The 21,873-nt window shown below is 43.8% G+C and overlaps 2 protein-coding genes across 4 annotated transcripts in view; one reads left to right on the top strand and one right to left on the bottom strand.

Annotated features, from left to right (window-relative positions):
- Positions 1–8,123, bottom strand: part of ap3b1a (adaptor related protein complex 3 subunit beta 1a) — a 50,731-nt gene extending 42,608 nt beyond the window's left edge. The window contains exon 1 of one of the 2 annotated variants that reach the window (XM_069164883.1): positions 7,837–8,123. In XM_069164883.1, coding sequence (XP_069020984.1) covers positions 7,837–7,964 — 128 coding nt within the window. In that variant the 5' untranslated portion in view covers positions 7,965–8,123. Of the gene's footprint in view, positions 1–921; positions 1,361–7,836 lie in introns of those variants that run through there. The other variant, XM_069164876.1, reaches the window with a different exon arrangement.
- Positions 8,124–8,866: 743 nt separating this feature from the next.
- LOC138207550 (secretory carrier-associated membrane protein 1-like) lies at positions 8,867–19,634 on the top strand. Of its 2 annotated transcripts, none has more exons than XM_069164855.1 (9): positions 8,867–9,086; positions 12,961–13,038; positions 13,946–14,053; positions 14,271–14,382; positions 14,861–14,989; positions 16,075–16,234; positions 16,318–16,419; positions 16,583–16,700; positions 16,795–19,634. In XM_069164855.1, exons 1-9 carry the CDS (start codon positions 9,030–9,032, stop codon positions 16,942–16,944), a joined length of 1,014 nt encoding a protein of 337 aa, XP_069020956.1. In that variant the 5' UTR covers positions 8,867–9,029; the 3' UTR covers positions 16,945–19,634. The 2 variants fall into 2 exon arrangements, with proteins under 2 accessions (XP_069020956.1, XP_069020964.1); XM_069164863.1 differs by lacking the exon at positions 8,867–9,086 and adding an exon at positions 12,239–12,355.
- Positions 19,635–21,873: the final 2,239 nt, after the last annotated feature.

Raw genomic sequence — 21,873 nt, 5'->3', positions numbered from 1 at the left:
GATGTTCCCTGAATACATCAAATGCAAGCTAACACTAGGCGGTACAATTTACTGATGTCCCCTAAACGCCTAATATACTATCAATTAGGGATCGGCATTTAAAGCAAAATTACTATTTGAAATTCACTCTGAATTTTGCCTGCAGAGCTCTGAAGTCTTAATGTGTTCTCCTCATGTTGTTTAATGGAAGCCGGTAAAACAGCTTTTAGGTGAATTACTGCCACCTTCTGCCACCTAAAACGGGAAATATAGAAGAGTAATAGTAAGCGAATCAATATTAACGACTATTTGAACATTTGAAAATCGTGTCCCATCAGTACTATCAACAGATGCAAGCCTCCAGGCCGTACGGCCTCCAGTTAGCACACGCAACTCAGACAGGGGTCTGGCAAAAGTTGTGTATTTATGTATGTGTTTTTATGTATGTAGCCCGGTTTCGAAAGTTTGTACCAAAACAAGAGGACCTCTTTTTATACTATATTGTACGTAAGCACCGAAATGTACCGTGTTTTTACGAGATTCTTCTATATATATTGTGATAAAATAATCTTCATCCTATGAAAAAAAACTGCAGTTTTAAAGTTTGTCTTCTCCTCCCGAGTTAAATAAGATGCAGCATATTAAGTTGTTAAAGAAAACATACTTCAAAACATCATTTTAAAGTTTCCTATATCCACTATGATTACGTTTTAGAGTTTTCTATTGAATCCCACTGGAAAAGTATTTAATTGACCAACATTACGCATCTGAAGAGCAGCCTTTGTCCCATAAAACATTCCCACTCTGAAGTTAGATGAGTGTTGGTGATCTTTCTACAGTAAAACATTCCCAGTCTGAAGTTAGACGAGTGTTGGTGATCTTTCTACAGTAAAACATTCCCAGTCTGAAGTTAGATGAGTGTTGGTGATCTTTCTACAGTACCCATGTGTGTGCGTGTCCTTGGGGCTGGTGGTGCAGCTGCGTGTGAGGGCCTGTTCTTCCAGACTGAGCTCAGGCTTCAGGGTGAGCTGCAGGTTCTCAGCAGACACCAGCACCGTCCTCATGGCTCCCACCGCCTCGGAGCGCAGGGAGGAGAAGCCCACGTCCATACCGCCTCTCTGTAACGACTGCAGACAGCTGCAGGCTGTGTGTCCTGTTTATTTACAGAAGTCTTCTTGTCTTCTTCATGAATGTCGCTGCTGCTGTGAAGTAAAGAGGAACACCGACGTGTCCTCTGGCTCGGTGACCGTCCCTCACAACTTTCTTCCTCTTCTGTCGGCCAGATAAAGTCACAAGATGCCCCGTCAGCTCGCTAACGGCAAGTCATCCTGACGCCTGAGGGAAGTCCCGGCTCACTGGGTCGGACCTTTGCTCCTTCCTTCTGGTAAACTCCTCTTCTGCATGGAGGTTGTCCTGTTGGAGAGCGGCCCCGGCCCCCCCCCCCCCCCCCCTTCGCCCCTGGCGCTGTGTGTGACTCCGTCCCTGTGGGACTGAGCTCACTTCCCTCTGGGGGAAAAAGGAGGGCCTTATCTGCTGCGGCGGGTAAACAGCGGGCTGCTTTTCATCACCAGGGCTGCACAGTAATCCACTTTATCTTGACACCACTCAGAGCACATACCCTGCCCAGTCTGGCCCACATCAGCGATAACAGGAGCTGCTCAATGTCAGGAAATACCCAACAAGACCGGACTGTGGACCTCAGAGTACTCACTAGAGTCCAATTCAGGCTGATGATATGGTTCAAATGTAGTATAATCAGTGCATGTTAGAAAAATAAGTTCTTTTATAGCATCGTATACAAATTTTTGCAACTCAAAAGTTTCCTCCTGTGTCAGATTTTAATAAAGTGACTCGCGAAGAATTTATCATGAATATCAAACCATTATAATTGATCAGAATGGGTATTTATGAAGCAAAGTTGATTCTCGTGTTCAGCCAGGTGACAATAACAATGCTGAATGACCACAGGATGTGTCCAAGTCAGCAATTCTCAACTGGACCAGTTCAGATTCTGTCCGTCACCCTCTTGCTGGTTTGGAGTGTTTGGAGCAGGAAGTGACCATATTTGGACAAGCTGGGGGAGGAGCCTGTGGTGGATCTGACTGATCTGATTGGAAACTTGATGATACTACGTCCCGCCCACCGATCGCTGTGACCTGACTGCAACACAGGCCTGTCAATCAAACAGACACACCCCCTAACTCATAAGAAGGAGTGACATTAGCTAACGACACCGAGATAACTGGTGGAGACATTTTGTTGACTTTGTATTTGATGAGAGAAGTTGAATGGGAGTCTATGGAGCTGGAGGCTTTTTGGAGCCAACCTCTAGTGGCACTCTGTGGTATTGCAGCTTAAGACACTTCCGCATCGGCTTGTGATTAGGTTCAATCTTAATTATACTGTCAGCATTAATTGTAATATTAATTCCTGCTCATGAATCAGATGTACATCTTCGAGTGTTGTTTTGCTTGATATTTCCCTGATTTGCAAAGACGTTCAATTGTTTTCCAGGTTCATTTATTTAAAATCACTTCATAGTTTTCAAGTCCATCTTATTTGTGTTGGTTCTGTCTGATGTTGAGCAGCATTTTGTTCTACTTTCGTTGCATATAAGTGTGTTATATAAAAATACTTGGCTCGGTGATGCTCATTAGATTTTAGAACTGATATAAAAAGGTGGACTTAAAATAATCAAATAAGAAGGGAGATTTATCTAATCTAATCCTTGTATATAATTGTGTTATATAAAAATACTTGGCTCAGTGATGCTCATTAGATTTTAGAACTGGTATAAAAAGGTGGACTTAAAATAATCAAATAAGAAGGGAGATTTATCTAATCTAATCCTTGTCAAAAGGTTAATATGGGGTTGAAAGCCAAATGTTTCCAGTTATGCAAATTTCTGACAGCAACATCTAAAAAAAACATCTTTTAATCTTTTTTCTTGTCTTTGGTTCAGATTGACGACTCATAATCAGAAAGTAAAATATCTTCATCAAGTTTATGCTGATTAGGAGCTCTTCAAGTCTTCTTTCCATCACTGCTCAGACTGATTATCATATAATATATTATAATAAACCCACAGCAGTTTCCTAATGAGTATTTATCACAAATGAGCCACATGTGTATCCATCTCATTTAATGCCATGTTGTAATATGTGAAGAAAAAATATCATCACATGGTTTCTCTATCATCATCAGCTCTGAAATATCAATATATAAATTAATGCCCATACATGACTGAAATATCACATTAAATTAATGCTCATACATGACCAACCGGTCGGGCGGAAATAATTCAGCTTCTGAAGGTGCAGAAATAAAATGTCACAGAAACTGTATTTTACATTATGTATGCATGTAATCATACAGCAGAAGGAGGTCAGAGCCTCTTCATCATGCTGGTTCAGTATGTGTGTGTTGAACGTCAGTTTGTTATTGTGCACATAAAAGAAGCTGAATGAGCTGGTTTGGGTGGAGCTCAGCTATGTGAATATATGTTACTGTATAAGTTTCAACATTATATACGTCAATAATATTAACCAACCGGCCATCATTAAGCCTCACGACTTCAACCGAACACCAAGTTCAAAACCAAACAATCTAAATGCATACAACCAAACTCAGCCGCAGCGAAACATCTCTGGTCCCAGATGATAAATTAGTCACATGTTCCTCTCAGCGAGTGAGACGAGGCCTTTCAGACCAAACAGTGTTACAGGAATGTCACTGTGTCCTTCACGTGGAACAACTTCAAATCACAAACACACAACTTAATTTAATTTTAGCACAATGTCCTCTAAATATGTCCTCTGCTGGAGCTCTTTGAACTGTAATTCACAAATATGCAGCAAATATGCTGCTGAGGCGGCATACAGATACGTGTCCTGACACGGCGTGTTTCAGGATGGACAGACTGAAGCATTGTGAACTGTGTCAGACAGACAAGAAGCATCATTCATTCCCCTGTAGCTCCTTTCTGGTCTCTCAGGTGGTCGAACATATGACCTGGCCTTCCCTCAGCGGGTCATGCGAGACGGCTTAAAGGTTCGTTTTAGCACAGAGCCACATTTAACACAAATTAAAATCTTTACCAGTCATAAAAAAAACAAAAACCTCCATCTGAGGTTTGAGTAGAGAAAAAGCTGCAGAAGATGTTTGAGAGTAAATCAGATGCTGAAGTTTAACACAAAGTAAAAATCTACAGATTTCTATGTATGTTGAATATGAGGCTGAAGAACTGGCTGAGCTGCTGGGATGTGAAACCCTGTGGTTCTGTCTCCACCTGAAGACCTGCTGCTGTGTGCAGCTTCACTCAGACACCATTAAATCCGAGCAGCTAAGATGCATCATCATTGATTTTACAAGAAATCGCAGCGTGCACAGTTACAAACTGGTGGTTGGCTGCCCTCTAGTGGCTGGTTTCTCAGCTGCAACTGAAAACACATGACCACAATATGATGGCTCATTTTCAGTTTTACATGCTGGTGGTTCAACAAGCTGCAGTAGAAGACGACTCTGTGATTCTTATAAGGTACTAAAAGTAGAGAAAAAAATTTCTCAAAGAGATCTGGAAACCTGCAGGTAATAATCACAAACTAATCTGGACTACAAAATGTCATGTCTTAATTCCAGTAGCTCAAACTGGTGGAATACAGCTAAACTCCAACACTGCACATATTTCATGTTCCTATGAAGTCAATGCCTTGTTGCATTTATAAATAAAAAAGTGTTTAACACGAACGTCCGAGTCCAGACAAACAAAGTTTAATCCTACAATCACACTAAAAAAAAAAAAATCTCTTCTGAACAGCATTGGTCACAATGAGGAGGGCAATTAGGCCCTAAAATAACAATATTCTTCATATGGCAAAGTCCTAAAAAATAATTTATCTTTAATTTCAAGAACATAAAAATGAAACAAAATAAGTGTTATAGTTAATATGTCAGCATTAAAGTAAAATATTCAGACAAAACTAAACATAAGTTTTCCCTCACTTCTTTAAAACAACAGTAACTCAGATTCTGTATAAAATATAGGTGCTTTCATCCATGTTTGTTGTTCAGATATTGCCATTACTAAGACATGAATTTTTTTTTTAATCATACTAAAAATTATCCCCATATTACCATGAATAATAATTCACACGCCCACTGGTCACAAGTGGAAATCTGCATGTTGCTTTTCGCAGTAGATCCTTGAACATCACTGATAATCAGGTCTCTGTCACTTCATTTAAAGACGTAATACAGGATTCATTTTACACTAAAGATTAAACATAAGAGGACTTCAACATGCTGAAGCTACCGATTTAAAGAGGATTTATATATTTATTATTTTCTTTTGGGCATCTGACCACAGATAGACATGATAACATTACAGGGTGTTGTGGAAACATCATATTGATAATGATTCACGAAGGCAGGTGTCAGTGGGTTTAACAGGTGAATTAAACCTTAATATGTTCTACAGAAATATGACCTGAAAAATTTTAAATAAATGTAAAAAAGGAAGATGCTACACTTTCTTACAACAAATCAGTAAGAAGCTCAAAGCGCAGGCTGCCCACAGCTGGACTTCTCTACAACATCTGTCCAACACCAGAGGACTTCTCTACAACATCCGTCCAACACTAGAGGACTTCTCTACAACATCCGTCCAACACTAGAGGACTTCTCTACAACATCCGTCCAACAGTAGAGGACTTCTCTACAACATCTGTCCAACACTAGAGGACTTCTCTACAACATCGGTCCAACACTAGAGGACTTCTCTACAACATCGGTCCAACACTAGAGGACTTCTCTACAACATCCGTCCAACACTAGAGGACTTCTCTACAACATCCGTCCAACACTAGAGGACTTCTCTACAACATCCGTCCAACAGTAGAGGACTTCTCTACAACATCTGTCCAACACTAGAGGACTTCTCTACAACATCGGTCCAACACTAGAGGACTTCTCTACAACATCGGTCCAACACTAGAGGACTTCTCTACAACATCCGTCCAACAGTAGAGGACTTCTCTACAACATCCGTCCAACAGTAGAGGACTTCTCTACAACATCCGTCCAACACTAGAGGACGACTTCTCTACAACATCGGTCCAACAGTAGAGGACTTCTCTACAACATCGGTCCAACAGTAGAGGACTTATCTACAGCATCCATCCAACACTCGAGGACTTCTCTACAACATCCGTCCAACAGTAGAGGACTTCTCTACAACATCCGTCCAACAGTAGAGGACTTCTCTACAACATCCGTCCAACACTAGAGGACGACTTCTCTACAACATCGGTCCAACAGTAGAGGACTTCTCTACAACATCGGTCCAACAGTAGAGGACTTATCTACAGCATCCATCCAACACTCGAGGACTTCTCTACAACATCCGTCCAACAGTAGAGGACTTCTCTACAACATCCGTCCAACAGTAGAGGACTTCTCTACAACATCCGTCCAACACTAGAGGACGACTTCTCTACAACATCGGTCCAACAGTAGAGGACTTCTCTACAACATCGGTCCAACAGTAGAGGACTTATCTACACCATCCATCCAACACTCGAGGACTTCTCTACAACATCCGTCCAACAGTAGAGGACTTCTCTACAACATCCGTCCAACAGTAGAGGACTTCTCTACAACATCCGTCCAACACTAGAGGACTTCTCTACAACATCGGTCCAACACTAGAGGACTTCTCTACAACATCCGTCCAACAGTAGAGGACTTCTCTACAACATCCGTCCAACAGTAGAGGACTTCTCTACAACATCCGTCCAACAGTAGAGGACTTCTCTACAACATCCGTCCAACACTAGAGGACGACTTCTCTACAACATCGGTCCAACACTAGAGGACGACTTCTCTACAACATCGGTCCAACAGTAGAGGACTTCTCTACAACATCGGTCCAACAGTAGAGGACTTATCTACAGCATCCATCCAACACTCGAGGACTTCTCTACAACATCCGTCCAACAGTAGAGGACTTCTCTACAACATCCGTCCAACAGTAGAGGACTTCTCTACAACATCCGTCCAACACTAGAGGACGACTTCTCTACAACATCGGTCCAACAGTAGAGGACTTCTCTACAACATCGGTCCAACAGTAGAGGACTTCTCTACAACATCGGTCCAACAGTAGAGGACTTCTCTACAACATCCGATCATAAATAAATACAAAAAAACCCACAAAGAGACTCCAAATGTGACAAAATGACTGCAAACACAGAGGAAAAGACCACCAGAAGATGAAAAAAAAAAAAATAAAAAAACCTGAATAAGATGCAAACTGACCACAAAAACACTAAATGATTGCAAATCGACATAAGACGGTGCACAAAGTGTCCATAGACCACCGAGAGAAGCAAAACATCCTGAACACGATGCACAACAACCACAAAGCGATGAAGAATATATTCATGACAGTTGTGGTCATGTGTCTCAGATGGGGCCCATTGATAGGTCTGTGTCTCTGTTGGACAGATGGGCGCCTCTATAATGTCCCTGCCCAGGTGTCCATTTCCTGCCAACCCGCCCCTGCGTGTACACAGCAGCTTCATCCCGAAGAGTAGACGGTGACACACAGGATTGAGTTTTAATATAACGGTTGATATTTAAAGTCTCTTAATAATAATAATAATAATAATAATAATAATAAGTCTGATAGTGGTCACTACCTCACACCGCTAACCGTCAGTCGCCATCACCGCCTGCCGTGTGGATGCTGGCCTCTTTTCAGGTCGGCGTGTTAGCCGCATTAAGTCCAATTAAACCGGCGTACTTAAACCTAAATGGACCCCAGTGACGGAGGACGGAACCCGCGCTCAGCTCACTTACTTTTTAAAGTCGGCGCTGAAAAGTCCAAACGCAGCTCCAGTGCCGGAGGTGGTCGGGGTGCTCTCCTGCCCCGCTTCAACCGCTGCCTCCGCTCCTCCTTGGTCGTTGTACAAAGTTCCCGTCGACATTGCTCGGCTCCTCAAACAAGTTTCCGCCGAGAAAACTGACTCTGCTTCTCTTTTCAATCTACAAACTGTTCATAAATCCGACGACGTGTTCACGTAACGCGGCACTTCAAGTTCCTGCAGAGACCAAACTTCTGCCAGATTTCACCCAACTTTTTTACACGCAGAAGCGGAAGTGTGAGCTGGACAAGTTGGAGTCACATGACAGGTTCGGCTGCGGATCGAACATAGATCCACAACAACCAGAACAGACTCTCTGGCTCATATTCTTCTATTCTTTTCACATATTTCTTTACAGAACATAACATTTCATGTAGTGAACATGTATAAAACACCCGTCAAGAGTAAAAACGTCTTTATTATAGCCTCATGTTACGGAGGCTAAAATAAGATAGAAATAAGATAAAAGATAGAAACGTCAACAATTTTAAATGTAAATGTTTAACCTCTGAGACACGTTTTGAATTGAGAAAAAGGTTAAAATTATGTTTATTTTGTAATAATTTGTGTTTGATTAAAATATTCCTTTTTGAACGTTTTTTGGTTTTTTTTTACATGCTGTTATTTTTTATTTACTTATTTATTGTTGTTCTCACATGTCTATTGCATTAAATTGTTCATATGTTGAGACAACAACAACAACAACAACAACAAAAATAATTTGTGTTTGATTAAAATATTCCTTTTTGAACGTTTTTTTTGTTTTTTTACATGGTTATTTTTTATTTACTTATTTATTGTTGTTCTCACATGTCTATTGCATTAAATTGTTCATATGTTGAGACAACAAAAACAAAAACAAAATGTATTCTTTTTTTTTCTTTTTTTCTTACGTACGTGCTGACGTATTCCTACTTCCGCCTGACGTGTCGTTATGTCGCATCTGATTCGCTGTTGGTGACCAATCCTCCAGCTGGACAGTATCCCTGGACAGTTAATACTTGACTTCTCCTCGGACCGTGTCATCTCCTCGGGCCGCCTTTAGAAGAGTCCGTCTCTAATTGGTTCTATTTATTCAGCTCGGAGACACTTAACGGGAACCGACGGAAGTCGTCCTCTCGAGAGAGCATGTCCGATTTCGACAGCAACCCGTTCGCGGACCCGGAGCTCAGCAGCCCGTTTCAGGTAACGCCAGCTACTTCCGGTAGCCACATTAGCTACTGCATTATTCCACATTAATAACAGGTTTGTCGTCACTTGGCCCGAAAAGTCTGTCGCTGCTCGGTGGGGGGTGAAAGCCGCTGTGAGGAGGCTGCCGCACGTGTTTTATTCAGTTGAGGCAGATTTTTTTTTTCTTTTAGCTGCACTGTCACTCCACGTTGGCACAGTTTGACTGACAGCAGTGACATAACATGCTAACATACCAGGTAATAATCTGAGCTCGCTTTATGGCTTGTGTTAGCCTCCCAGTGATACAGCAGGTGCTAGCCCGGATTCATACTGCAGCAGGTGGGCTGTGTTGGGTTGAAATACCTCAGGGCCTACCTGTCAGGTTTAACTCTACTTATCAGGTTTAAGTCTACCTGTCAGGTTTAACTCTACTTATCAGGTTTAAGTCTACCTGTCAGGTTTAACTCTATGTATCAGGTTTAACTCTGCCTTTCAGGTTTAACTCTGCTTGTCAGGTTGAACTCTACTTGTCAGGCTTAACTCTATGTATCAGGTTTAACTCTGCCTTTCAGGTTTAACTCTACTTGTCAGGTTTAAGTCTACCTGTCAGGTTTAACTCTGTGTATCAGGTTTAACTCTACTTATCAGGTTTAACTCTGCCTTTCAGGTTTAACTCTACTTGTCAGGTTGAACTCTGCCTTTCAGGTTTAACTCTACTTGTCAGGTTGAACTCTACTTGTCAGGCTTAACTCTACCTGTCAGGTTTAACTCTACTTATCAGGTTTAACTCTGCCTGTCAGGTTTAACTCTATGTGTCAGGTTTAACTCTACCCATTAGGTTTAACTCTGCCTGTCAGGTTTAACTTTGCCTGTCAGGCTTAACTCTACTTGTCAGGTTTAACTCTACGTGTCAGGTTCAACTCAATTTATCAGGTTTAAGTCTACCTGTCAGGTTTAACTCTGTCTAGAAATACAATGATCATGTGATTGTAATCTGGGATTCTTAAAAACAGAAAAGTAAACATATTCTGGTAGTACATTTTTCCAGTCCCTCCTTCATGGCGTGTTTCCTTCGGCGTGTTTCCTTCATCGCGTGTTTCCTTCCTCGTGTTTCCTTCATCGCGTGTTTCCTTCCTCGTGTTTCCTTCATCGCGTTTCCTTCGTCGTGTTTCCTTCGTCGCGTTTCCTTCGTCGCGTTTCCTTCGTCGCGTTTCCTTCCTCGTGTTTCTTTCCTTGTGTTTCATTCATCGTGTTTCCTTTGTGTCATGTTTCCTTCGTCGTGTTTCCTTCATCGCATGTTTCCTTCGTTGTGTTTGCTTCGTGTCGTGTTTCCTTCATCGTGTGTTTCCTTCGTCGTGTTTCCTTCATCGCGTGTTTCCTTCGTTGTGTTTGCTTCGTGTCGTGTTTCCTTCATCGCGTGTTTCCTTCGTCGCGTTTCCTTCATCACGTTTCCTTCATCGCGTTTCCTTCCTCGTGTTTCCTTGACCGTGTTTCCTTCAACGCGTGTTTCCTTCGTCGCGTTTCCTTCGTCGCGTTTCCTTGATCGTGTTTCCTTCATCGCGTGTTTCCTTCGTCGCGTTTCCTTCGTCACGTTTCCTTCATCGAGGCGTGTGTCTTGTCATAGTGAAATTATGCATTAGATCACGTGTTCTCTTATCATGTCAGCTTTAGTAAACATGCACACAGAAACATTAGCAAATAATCTCCAACAGTTGTGGAAACTGCTTAATCATTAAAAGAGTTTTTCGAGCAGCGATGTCATTAAAATCCGATTACAGCTACTTAAACGGGATTATGAGCTGGTTTTCTAGGTCGTCTCATATTTTTTTAAGGAATATCTTAAATTTTTTGGGCTGTTGATCCAACAAAACAACGACTTTTCACCATTTTCTTACATTTACAACATTTATGGGTTATGAAGAAGAATTATGAAGAAAATGAAAGAAAATATTGATTATCTAAAGATATTACTGATGCTCCAACTAACTATTACTCTCGTTATTTACCTGCAGATTATTTGATCAATTAATTGAATAAAAAAAAAAAACAGCATTCAGAGGTTCTGACAGGAGACAGCAACGTTTTCGGTTTGCTAGTTTGGTCTAAAATCGAAATATGTTTCATTCCTTGTCACGTTTGTCAAAGAAAAGCAGAAAATCTTCCCATTTAAGAAGAAGAAACCAGAGAATATTTCGATTTTTGCTTTTAAAAAGGATTCAAATATTCTGATGAATTCTTTGCGAGTAATAGAAGAAGCTGTCGGCAGCACATGAGGTTTTTTGTTTTTTTTAAACGATAAATGATGAAATGGCTCCAATACAACCTTCCCCCACGTGAGCGGCTGTGTTCTACTGCAGGATCCCCGGTGTGTGACGGGAGGACGCTGACGCCACAGTTTGACCGTACCGACGCAGGAGCAGTGAATTATTCACGGCCTTCATTAACATACTGACGGGCCGTCCTGCCGCTCGCTGGCTCGCTCGGTTTTCGTCCCGAGGGTAGATGGAGCTCTGTTCCTTCTCTGAGCCATCGTCAATACTTCATGAAATCATATGGTGCCGTCACGGCCGACATGTGGCGCTCCGATCCCCGCCGGCTCCCCTCCTGATTGACCTCCCATCACTCCCAGTCATGATCGCACCGTTGGGTCTGGCTTGTCCCTATTTCTCCGGGAGTGGGCTGAATACAGGAGGTTCAGATATCGCGGTGGAAAGTCTGCGAGGATGAATCGCGCGACGAACGTCTCGAGAGCGCGGACCCCTGCTGCTTTTCAACCGTTCAAATCTTCTGATTAAAAAAAGAGCAGTTTGTGTAGGTTTGCGCGCCTTCCTCCCGCACAACAACACCTTGTCTGGTTTCTGCGTTTCCATCAGGTCGTGGGTTGTTATTCCACGAATCCATGAAATGAGTTGACACTCGGATCGATGTCCGACAGCTGATCGTCTGTTTTTTTTTTGTTTTTGTTTTTTTTTATTTCTGCAGATTTCAGATGAAAACTTCGGGGTGAAATGTGTGTTTGTGCACTGTAGGGCCGAATTAAAGTTTAAACACAACATAAGCTGAAATATTCATGACCCTGGTCTGGTGACAGGTTGTGTGCGTGTGCGTGTGCGTGTGCGTGTGTGTGTGCATGCGTGTGTGTGTGTGATGCTCCTGTCCATGTCAGAGTGGTAGAGACTGTGAGAGGGCTGCAGACGGGGTAACTGTGGAGGAATACGCAGAGCGGATGTTAATCTGCAGCAGCAGTTTGAATGAAAGCAGAGCGCGACTGACGGCAGCTGATGGTGAGATTATTGTACACGGAAAGGCATGAAAATGAAGCGTAGCAGAGGGCTTACATGCAAAAGAAGGCAGAAAAATAGGTCCTCTTGTGTTGTAGCGGCGGTAGGAGACACGGTAACTCTCGGGTTTCATCGTTAACGCTGGCTTTATGTACCTATTTTATTCTCAAATTTTTGTGTTCATACAGTGAAACGGTCTCAGTTCACGGCTCTTGGTCAACGGGGATGTTTTAAGGATGTGCTCGTGTTTCAAAAGGATCGACGAGGGTTTCAGCAGTTTTTTGAGTCTCTTTTTTTTTTTATTTCTGTCTTCAGCAGCCAGCAGCGTTTCGCCCCCTGAAACTCACCGACGTGGTTATTTATAGCCTTCGTCTTCCTGTGGAAATTATTGGAATCATCCCATCTTGCCAGGACTGAATTATAGGCTGGTTGTGTTTTGAATAAGGAGAGCTGTTTGGCCGCGATGCGGCAGAATAATGGAGGGTTTTCACTGTGAACACAGATTTCTGCTGCTGTCTTTGGTTGAACAACGAAAATATGAGCGCTGCTTTTCTCCAAACAGATTTCATGTTTTATGGATGAATGTGACACTTTTCTTTCTATTCCAGGATCCATCAGTGACACAAGTGAGACAGGCGGCTCCTGCAGGGTTGGAGGAGTACAATCCCTTCACAGACGGAAAATCTGTGAGTACTTTACGCTTCGTCTCTGACTCTTCGTCTCTGACTCTTCATCTCTGACTCTTCGTCTTTGATTCTTCGTCTCTGACTCTTCATCTCTGACTCTTCGTCTTTGACTCTTCGTCTCTGACTCTTCATCTCTGACTCTTCGTCTTTGACTCTTCATCTCTGACTCTTCGTCTCTGACTCTTCATCTTTAACTCTTCGTCTCTGACTCTTCATCGTTGACTCTACATCCCAGTGGAAGTGAGTTCAGAGATATTTAAACCAACCTAAAGCTTTCAGAGGATCGACCGGACTCAGTGTGATCTTTATTTTTCAGACTGTCACCTGTCGATGTGAAAATCAGGTGCATTGATTTAAAGTTGTGTCATTAGCCTTCCTTATCATTAAAGAGATTTACACTATTATATTCATGGCACTCATCATGCAAAAATGAGGAAGTGGTGAAAAATGAAACGGTCCAGGTTTAGTGAATATCTCTGTGGACAGATTCTTTATGTTTTCAGGTTCCCCAAAACATTTAGAGCAAAGTTTGTATGCTTATAAATGTCACATTGATGGTTGGTTTATTTATTTTTTTAATTAAGTGCCAACGTGGTTGCTGATGAATTAAAACTCTCAGTTAACTTTTGTCTGATTTTATTGCAAGAAGTAGTCGCAGTATACTTCATTTAGTTTTTATCTTCTACAGTCAGTCCAGCAGATTTAACTGTGGAGCAGCAGAACTCAAACTGTTTCAGTTACAGTTCTTTTCTCCTGTTACGATCCTGATCAAAAGATGGATTTACATTTCTGAGTGAAGTAACTTTCTACCTCACTGTTGGTGATGTGTGAGTTTATAAATCGTCTCAGTGTTCTCAGTCTCTCTGAGCCGTGATGATCATAAATGTGCGTGCGCTTCCTTTAATAGACGCCTGCGGGGATGGCCCCGAAGACCGCAGGCCCCAACGTCAACACTCAGCCGGCCATCATGAAGCCCACCGAGGAGCCGCCGGCCTACTCGCAGCCTCAGGCGCAGGTACGACCGACCGAAGTCGGGTCTTCAGAAAACATATTCGCTGGTTTTATGGAGCATAAACAGGATTTATTACAACAGAACAAACAACATTATTACTGCGATAAAAAAAAAAAATAAAAAAAAGAGAGAGAGACGACCGCAACGCTCTTTATGATCTCTCTCTCTGTGTGTGTGTGTGTGTGTGTGTGTGTGTGTGTGTGTGTGTGTGTGTACACAGGAGCAGTCTCGAGCGGCCTCTGAGCTGCTGAGGAGGCAGGAGGAGCTGGAGAGGAAGGCTGCCGAGCTGGACCGGAGGGAGAGAGAGATGCAGTCACTGAGTGCTTTAGGAGGTCAGAACCAGAACCAGAACCAGAACCATGAGTTGTGTCTCAGCTGGTTCACATTTAATGACTCATATTGATCAGAATTTAAAGGGCAGGTTTCACTGTTGTTGAGCGTTAACAAGAGTCATAAAGCATAAAGACTGGAAACAGATGGAAACCGCTAGCCTGACTCTGTTAGGGGAGAAAATCCAGCCACCTCTGATTTTTACAAATGAACACACAACCTGTTTAATCTGCCCACAAACACACGTGTACAAATTTAAGTTAAAGAAAAGAAGCTAATTCCCCAAAATACACAAACAATTCCTTTTAAAACGTTTCTGTTTTAAACCACATTTTGTACAAAACATCTGCAGAATATTTCAGAGACAACCTGTTGTGGGTCACAGGAAACAATGAATGACTGTACTTCAGTTGTTTTGTCAGCGAGTGAAACATGAACTCGTGTTTTAATATTTTTTTTATGTTGATTTTGTGGTTGCAGGCAGGAAGAACAACTGGCCTCCCCTCCCAGAGAAGTCCCCCATGGGTCCGTGTTTCTACCACGACATCACGGTGGATATTCCTGTTGAGTTCCAGAAGACGGTGAAGATCATGTACTACCTCTGGATGTGTGAGTCTTAAACCCAGTGTGTGTGTGTGTGTGTGTGTGTGTGTGTGTGTGTGTGTGTGTGTGTGTGTGTGTGTGTGTGTGTGTGTGTGTGTGTGTGTGTGTATTCAGGGTCCACATGACTGCTGCTTGTGGAGAGTCATGTGGTCGGTGAAGGACTCAGTCAGATGATCAGTTTAAACTTCAGGCTCGGAGGTTTTTGTTATTTCACATTTAATGTCCAACAAATACCACAAACTGGATCTTTTCTACTTCGTCCGTAGCTTTAGTCGTTAAAGATCTGCAACACATCGCTGTCGGGAACATAGAAACAAACCGCGTAGAGAAATACATCTGCTTTCTTCATTCATACGTCCCTGTAGATCATTTTCACTGTTTCATTCTGATGTTTTCTCCGCTCGTCATCCAGCTGTGCTTCTTGTATTCTCATTATAAGTGTTTCATTGAGAAGTTCTGGATCCTCTGCTGCTTCTGTCCGTTTAAGATCTTTGTTCCTGCTGCTAACAGTTTCTAACTGGATCTTTTGGATCCTGAGTTCAGCACCAACGTCTCTCCATCAGACTCCTGCCATATTTCACACCGACGTGTAAAATCAAACACAGTCCATCCAACCTTCCCCCTCCACCATCTAACCTCCACCCTCCACCCATCACCCTCCACCCTCCAACCTCCACCATCCACTATCCAATCTTCCCCCTCCACCATCCAGCCTCCACCCTCCACCCATCACCCTCCACCTTTCAACCTCCACCATCCACCATCCAATCTTCCCCCTCCACTGTTCCTCCTCCACCCTCCAACCCTGCAGTCTCTGTTAGGACCAGTTAGGACCAGTTAGGACCGACTAATGCTGAATGTTGAATTATTAAATGAGCGTGTGTTGTGTTCCGTGTTGAAATATTAAGCGTCCGTATTTCCTCCACTTTGTGTTGGACCGGCGGGACACGGGACGTAGGACACTGCTGTCTCAGCCGTTATTCAGCCTCAACTGTCCCGTTCCTCTCTGTTCAGTCCACACGGGGACACTGGACACTGCTGCTGTCCCACTTCTAACCTGCATGTTCTCTGTCCATGTCTCCTCTGTCCAGTCCACACGGGGACGCTGCTGGCCAACATGGTGGGCTGCCTGGCCTGGTTCTGCGTGGACACGTCCCGTGGGACGGACTTCGGGCTGTCCATCCTGTGGTTCCTGCTCTTCACGCCGTGCTCCTTCGTGTGTTGGTACCGGCCGCTGTACGGAGCGTTCAGGTAAACGACGCGACGCAACACGTGTCGGAGAACGACGCTCTGCTGCTTCTGTTCTTCACTTCCTGTTTATCGTCTCTCTGCAGGAGCGACAGCTCGTTCCGCTTCTTCGTCTTCTTCTTCGTGTACATCTGTCAGTTTGGCATCTATGTGATCCAGTGCATCGGCCTGACCAGCTGGGGCACCAGGTGAGACGCCGACGGGGGAGACACGTGCTGCTGTCTTATATTTCTGTGATAAATAAATCTCGCGATGCCGTTCAGAGGGGTTCAGAGGAATCAGATGTGACTGGTTACAGTGATGAGTTCACTGTCATCTTTGCTTGGTAACTGACGGTTGTCTGGTCTCCAGTGGGTGGATCTCGGCTCTGACTGGCCTGAACAAGAGCATCCCAGTGGGCATCATCATGATTTTGATCGCTGCTCTCTTCACCTCGCTGGCTGTCATGTCCCTCATCATGTTCAAAAAGGTACAAAACATACAAATATTTCATTAAGAGTTTCAGTCCCAGCTGCTCCATCCTAACACCCCCCCTCCCTCCCCCTTGTCCCCCGCCCCCCCAGGTCCACGGCATGTACCGGACCACCGGAGCCAGCTTCCAGAAGGCCCAGCAGGAGTTCGCCACCGGCGTCATGGCCAACAAGACGGTGCAGACGGCGGCCGCCAACGCCGCCTCCCAGGCCGCCACAGGAGCCTTCAAGGAGCAGATCTGATTGGTCCAGAGAGCTCCTCTCTCCGTCCACACCCCTCCTCCCCCCTCCTCTGCACCTCCACCTCCAGCTGTCCTGTGTGAACTCATGAACGCCCCCTTTCCCCCAGCCTGTTGACAGTGCTGCAGCTGACCATCCAGTCAGCTGATCTGTGATGTGAGAACCTTCAGACCGACCCCCCCCCCCCCCCCCCCCCCCAGCAGCAGAGTGCTTTCTGGGACGCCTACGCTGACGCTGCACTCTTCACCCAGCGTGCTCCACTTTATTCTCTGTGTGGGTTTGTGTGCATGTGTGTGGCCAAGTACCATGAATGTTTGTGTGCCTTTTTAAACGTGGTCGCCGCCTCGAGGCCCGTCCGTCCTGCGGGGACGGATCCTGATGTAGCCGAGTCTCTGATGTTAACTTCCTGTTTGATTCAGCAACCTAATCACTACTATCATTTTACATTCATTTAATTGGATCGAGTGCTTTCAGTTGAAGCTCCTGCAGCAGCCTTCGTTAACACTGCTGACCCCTGGTGGAGGGACTGGGTACTGCTAAAGATGAATGCTGTGCATTCCAGTTCACTGCTTTGCCTTCTGCTTGTTGCTTTCCTCTGAATTGGATTTTACAAAGTGTGAAGTCTTAACTTCCTTAAAGTGATGCTTCACCCAGAATCTGATGTGTTCAGGTATCGAACTCTCTGATGGAGACCGGAGGGCTGCGCATTAGATTCACTGTTTTCACAATGTTCAGTCCAAAACTATAAAAATCTTCATCTTAAAATGATGAAAGACAGAAAAAAACAAAAAACGGTCCCAACTTTTCAGAAGCTGATACCAGCAAGTGTTATTAATGCTACCAGCGTGCTCCTACAGAGGGCGCCGTCGGTCTTTGTTCCACTGAGGAATTGTTTAGTTAATTTGTGCGTATGTTCAAAGTTTCCAGATGATGCATCGTACTGAGTTCGTAGACCTTTCTGACTTTTCCTCTAGCGCCGCCACGAGACTCCTTTGGTGAATTGTTTAAACAAATATCAGCCGGACTTGTCTTCAAATTTGGTACACACGAAGTTTGTCCCCATAGGATGAATTTTTAATCACTTTGATCCTTTAACTTTTCATTTAGCAACATCATCTGCATCAACAAATTCCCATCAGCCTCAGCTGTACTTTGTCTTAAGTGCTTAATTTCTAATTATTTTCCTTGTCAGTTGACCAATCCGTTAGTTGGCCAACTGTCCCAGAGGACGATGTCCTTTCACTTGCGAGAGGTGGTGCCTTTAGCCGACATGATGAGAAATATAGTTTTCTGACCATGTTTCACCGTTAAAAAAAAAACAAAAAAAAACAAAACAGTTGTATTTAGACAAACTGAACTGAATCCATCGTTCTCCATCAGCTACTAAACGTCTCACCTCCTCTACTGCCTTCAGTCATGTTTCATGCTCCACATATTCAGATTTTCAGTGGAGCGTCACTTTGAAGTTTTCTCTCAAGTACTTATTTGCTTGAAATCTTTTGCCTGTATCGATCCACATATCCATGTGTTGCACTTTAAATCTGGACATTAGTTATTTTTGACTGTTTCTATGGAAGGATTGATATTTATGAAGATGGCCTCACGCCTTCCTGCTCATCAGATGCTTTTAACTCCTACATGCAGCTGAGTTCAGCTTTCACACAGAGCCTCTCCTCTACAAGACGTCCATGAATGAATCCACTACTCTGAACATCCAGCTGCATGTTTCTACCTTCTGAAGAGGAACGTGGAAATCGTCTCCGGCTCTTCGCAGTGCCGCAGATTTACCTCAGCTTTACTCAGGATTCTTTTCACCTGCATGTTGAGGGTTAATATTATATCAGATTGTACATAATCAGACACAGACTGGCCCCCTGGTGTTCAATCAGTATACTGCAATAAGAAATTACTCTAAAAGATGATGTAATGTGATAACCGCTTGCTGATTCCTGATTTTAGAAATGTGGGTTGACGATCACTGAAGTCCAGCAGAACAACAATCTCTTCCTCCTCTCTTTCATTTGCGATCAAATCTAACATCATCAAATATTCCAGTGGGTTTCAGCTGCCTTGAATGTCTTTTCTACATCCTGTATGTTGATTGGTTGGAGTGTAAATAGAAGTTCTGGGCCTTTACATCTGAATCTGTTTGTCTCGACTTTCTGGAGATATAATTTTCTATCTGTTGAGGCTTTCTGCATCATACATTGTGTTTCTCTCCCTCCTTTTTTTTTTTTTTTTTTTAAACTTCATCCCGGCTTTATTCATTATGGTACATGTTAATGTCTCAGTTCAGTGACGTACAAAACACCAGGAGATTATTCCTGAAAAGATTCATGCTGGTGTTTCTGGACTTGATGAAGACAAACATGATGAAAGCGAGAGAAGTGTTTGACTGCGATGCAAAGTGAACTGTGTGCCGTACCGTCGACGGGCTTCAAGCTGGTAGAAACACACTGAAAATTAAAACCTAATTCAAACGCATCTCTAATAATGAACTCGTAATGAAATTAATGAGGCAGAATATGAAATGATGTTTGTATATTTTGTACGATTTAAAAGCGGTTGGCTGTTCGCTCTGAGTTTCGGTGTCATTGTAAAGATGCACTCTGGTTCCACCTCCAGTCGCATGTTGAGTAGTTTGCGTTTTGTATATTTATTGTATTAACACTGAATAAAAGTCTTCTTCTCTACGTGTTTCCTGGCTTCTCTTTGTTCTGCCTATAAACCACCAGACAACAGAAGTCGGTGCTGTTTGTGTATTAAAAGTGTTTTCATTGGTTTTCCGCTACCAGCTGGTCACCAGAAGAGGTCAGTGTTTACCAAAGAACATGAGATGAAGTTCACTTCAGCGTGAACCAGCAGGAGGATCAGGAGATGAACGAGAAGGGTTTCCTTCAGGGTTTCTGATTGGAAACAGGAGGAGGAAGAAATGATGTTATACTAACCCTCCTCCTCCTCCTCCTCCTCCTCCCCTCCTCTCTTCTATCTTCACGACAGTTATGATGAGTCTTATGATCAATGTGGAGGATGTGGTCCATGGTGCTGTTGAGCTGCATTACATCAGACACAAGTTTCCAAGAAGTTGCGGTCTGTGTTTACATCACTGATGGTTGGCCAAATAAAAACAAAACTATAAACATTAAAGTCTTTATGAAGGGACTATTGGAAAGTATGACGAGTAATACTAGGCAGATAAATGGGCCTGTGATTGCGTTACCGTTATGTTATATTATCAGACTGATGACGCCAGTGAGCCGAGCAGTCATTACGTCAGCGCTGTGTTGAGACAGAAATTCATCCAGGAATGCTCTGGTGGGACCGGATGCCTGCAGCACACCCGGAATAACAGGCACACGGAGTATACACGGAGTCGGCTGGTAAAGAGGCAGACCGGGTAAAAACTTGATGGATTTTTTTTGTTTGTTTTTTTGTTTTGGGAGTCCACCTGCCCACTGTGATGCAGATAGCACCCCTTCACTGCACCGTTGTTACTATCACGTCGCAACATTAAACCGCCGAGTCATCATCTTCAACACGAAACACAATTCTGTCCTCCGCAAGTTCTAATGAACACGGCTTTGTTTTGCAGGTTTCTATTAAAATACTCCATTGAATAGTTAAAAAAATAAATAAATGCATAGTTAAGCATGGTTTGTGCGTGGCGGGCTATTGTCTCACTCGTGGAGCCAGCTTCTGGTGGCCATTCGACAAACTGCAGTGTTTTGGCGCTTTCATTTTTCAGTCCTAAAGTTCGCCGCTTGTTGTGAAGTGTGAAGTTGTGTGATGACAATAACCCTGTGAAGAACACGTAAAGGCACCGACTAATCCCTGGTCCCCGTCTACCTAAAGGAGGTGTCCAGCCTCCCTCCTGACCTGAGACTGTATATAAATGGCCACTTTTATTCCCCGCAGGATCCTCCACGCCATCTCAAACAGGTGAGACTCATCAGTGCTCTCAGGTGTCCATAATGAGACAGAAACCCTCCTCTCCTCCTCTTCCTCGCTGCGGTGGTAATAACGGCCTCGTTAATCATATAGAACCACTCAGACACACTTTAAGACTTCTGCAGGACGAGTGCTGATCTTTCCTCAAACCAACCTGTGTGAAGTAAAGCAGAGCGACACTCGCAGAGGCAGAAACTGGCAGCAGACCAGACTGCCTGCCAACAGGAAGCAGCACAGAGGAGGAACAGACTCCAAACCTTCTGTCCTTTAATGCCCTTCAAGCTTCTTGTAGGAGTGAAAACAGACGCAGTCTTCGGTCTCATGTTAGCTGTCCGTCCAGACTGTCACATGGTCCGTGACGTTCCTCTCTGGTTCCTCTCCGGTTCCTCTCTGGTTCATCCCTGGTCCCTCTCTGGTTCTCTCCGGTTCCTCTCTGGTTTATTTCTGTTTTCTTTCTGGTTCCTCCATGGTTCCTCCCTGGTCCCTCTCTGGTTCTCTCTGGTTCCTCTCTGGTTTCTCTCTGGTTTCTCTCGGTTTCCTCTCTGGTTCCTCTCTGGTTCCTCTCGGGTTTCTCTCGGGTTCCTCTCTGGTCCCTCTCGGGTTCCTCTCGGGTTCCTCTCTGGTTCCTCTCTGGTTCCTCTGTGACTCTGAGAGGAAAACGAGCGGCAGAACTAAAAACCTCTGGCAGGGAAACGGGCCCGAGTTTCTGCTGTGCTCTTCAGATTGCTCGATTTGTCATGTGCCTAATCTGGAAGTGATCAAGCTCTGTGTTTAGTTTAGCTGAGTTTGAGGTGGAGGAAGGGAGCCGCAGGGTTGTTCCAGAGGCTTCTCTGCCGTCCACATGGAGGGAGGAACATCTGTGGAGGGAGCGTCTTTATGTGATCACACTGTGGTGGGTGAAATACTGGCAGCTGGTAGTAAACAGAGGAACGAAGTGGAAAATGTTCCGTTGACAAGTTTAGGATCTGAGCAACTTTAGAGAAG

The sequence above is a fragment of the Embiotoca jacksoni genome, unplaced genomic scaffold (assembly GCF_022577435.1).
Source record: "Embiotoca jacksoni isolate LCO1_2020_lvr unplaced genomic scaffold, fEmbJac1.0.p SCAF_10, whole genome shotgun sequence".
Classification (NCBI taxonomy): Eukaryota; Metazoa; Chordata; class Actinopteri; family Embiotocidae; genus Embiotoca; species Embiotoca jacksoni.
This window is presented reverse-complemented; position numbering and strand designations above follow the sequence as displayed.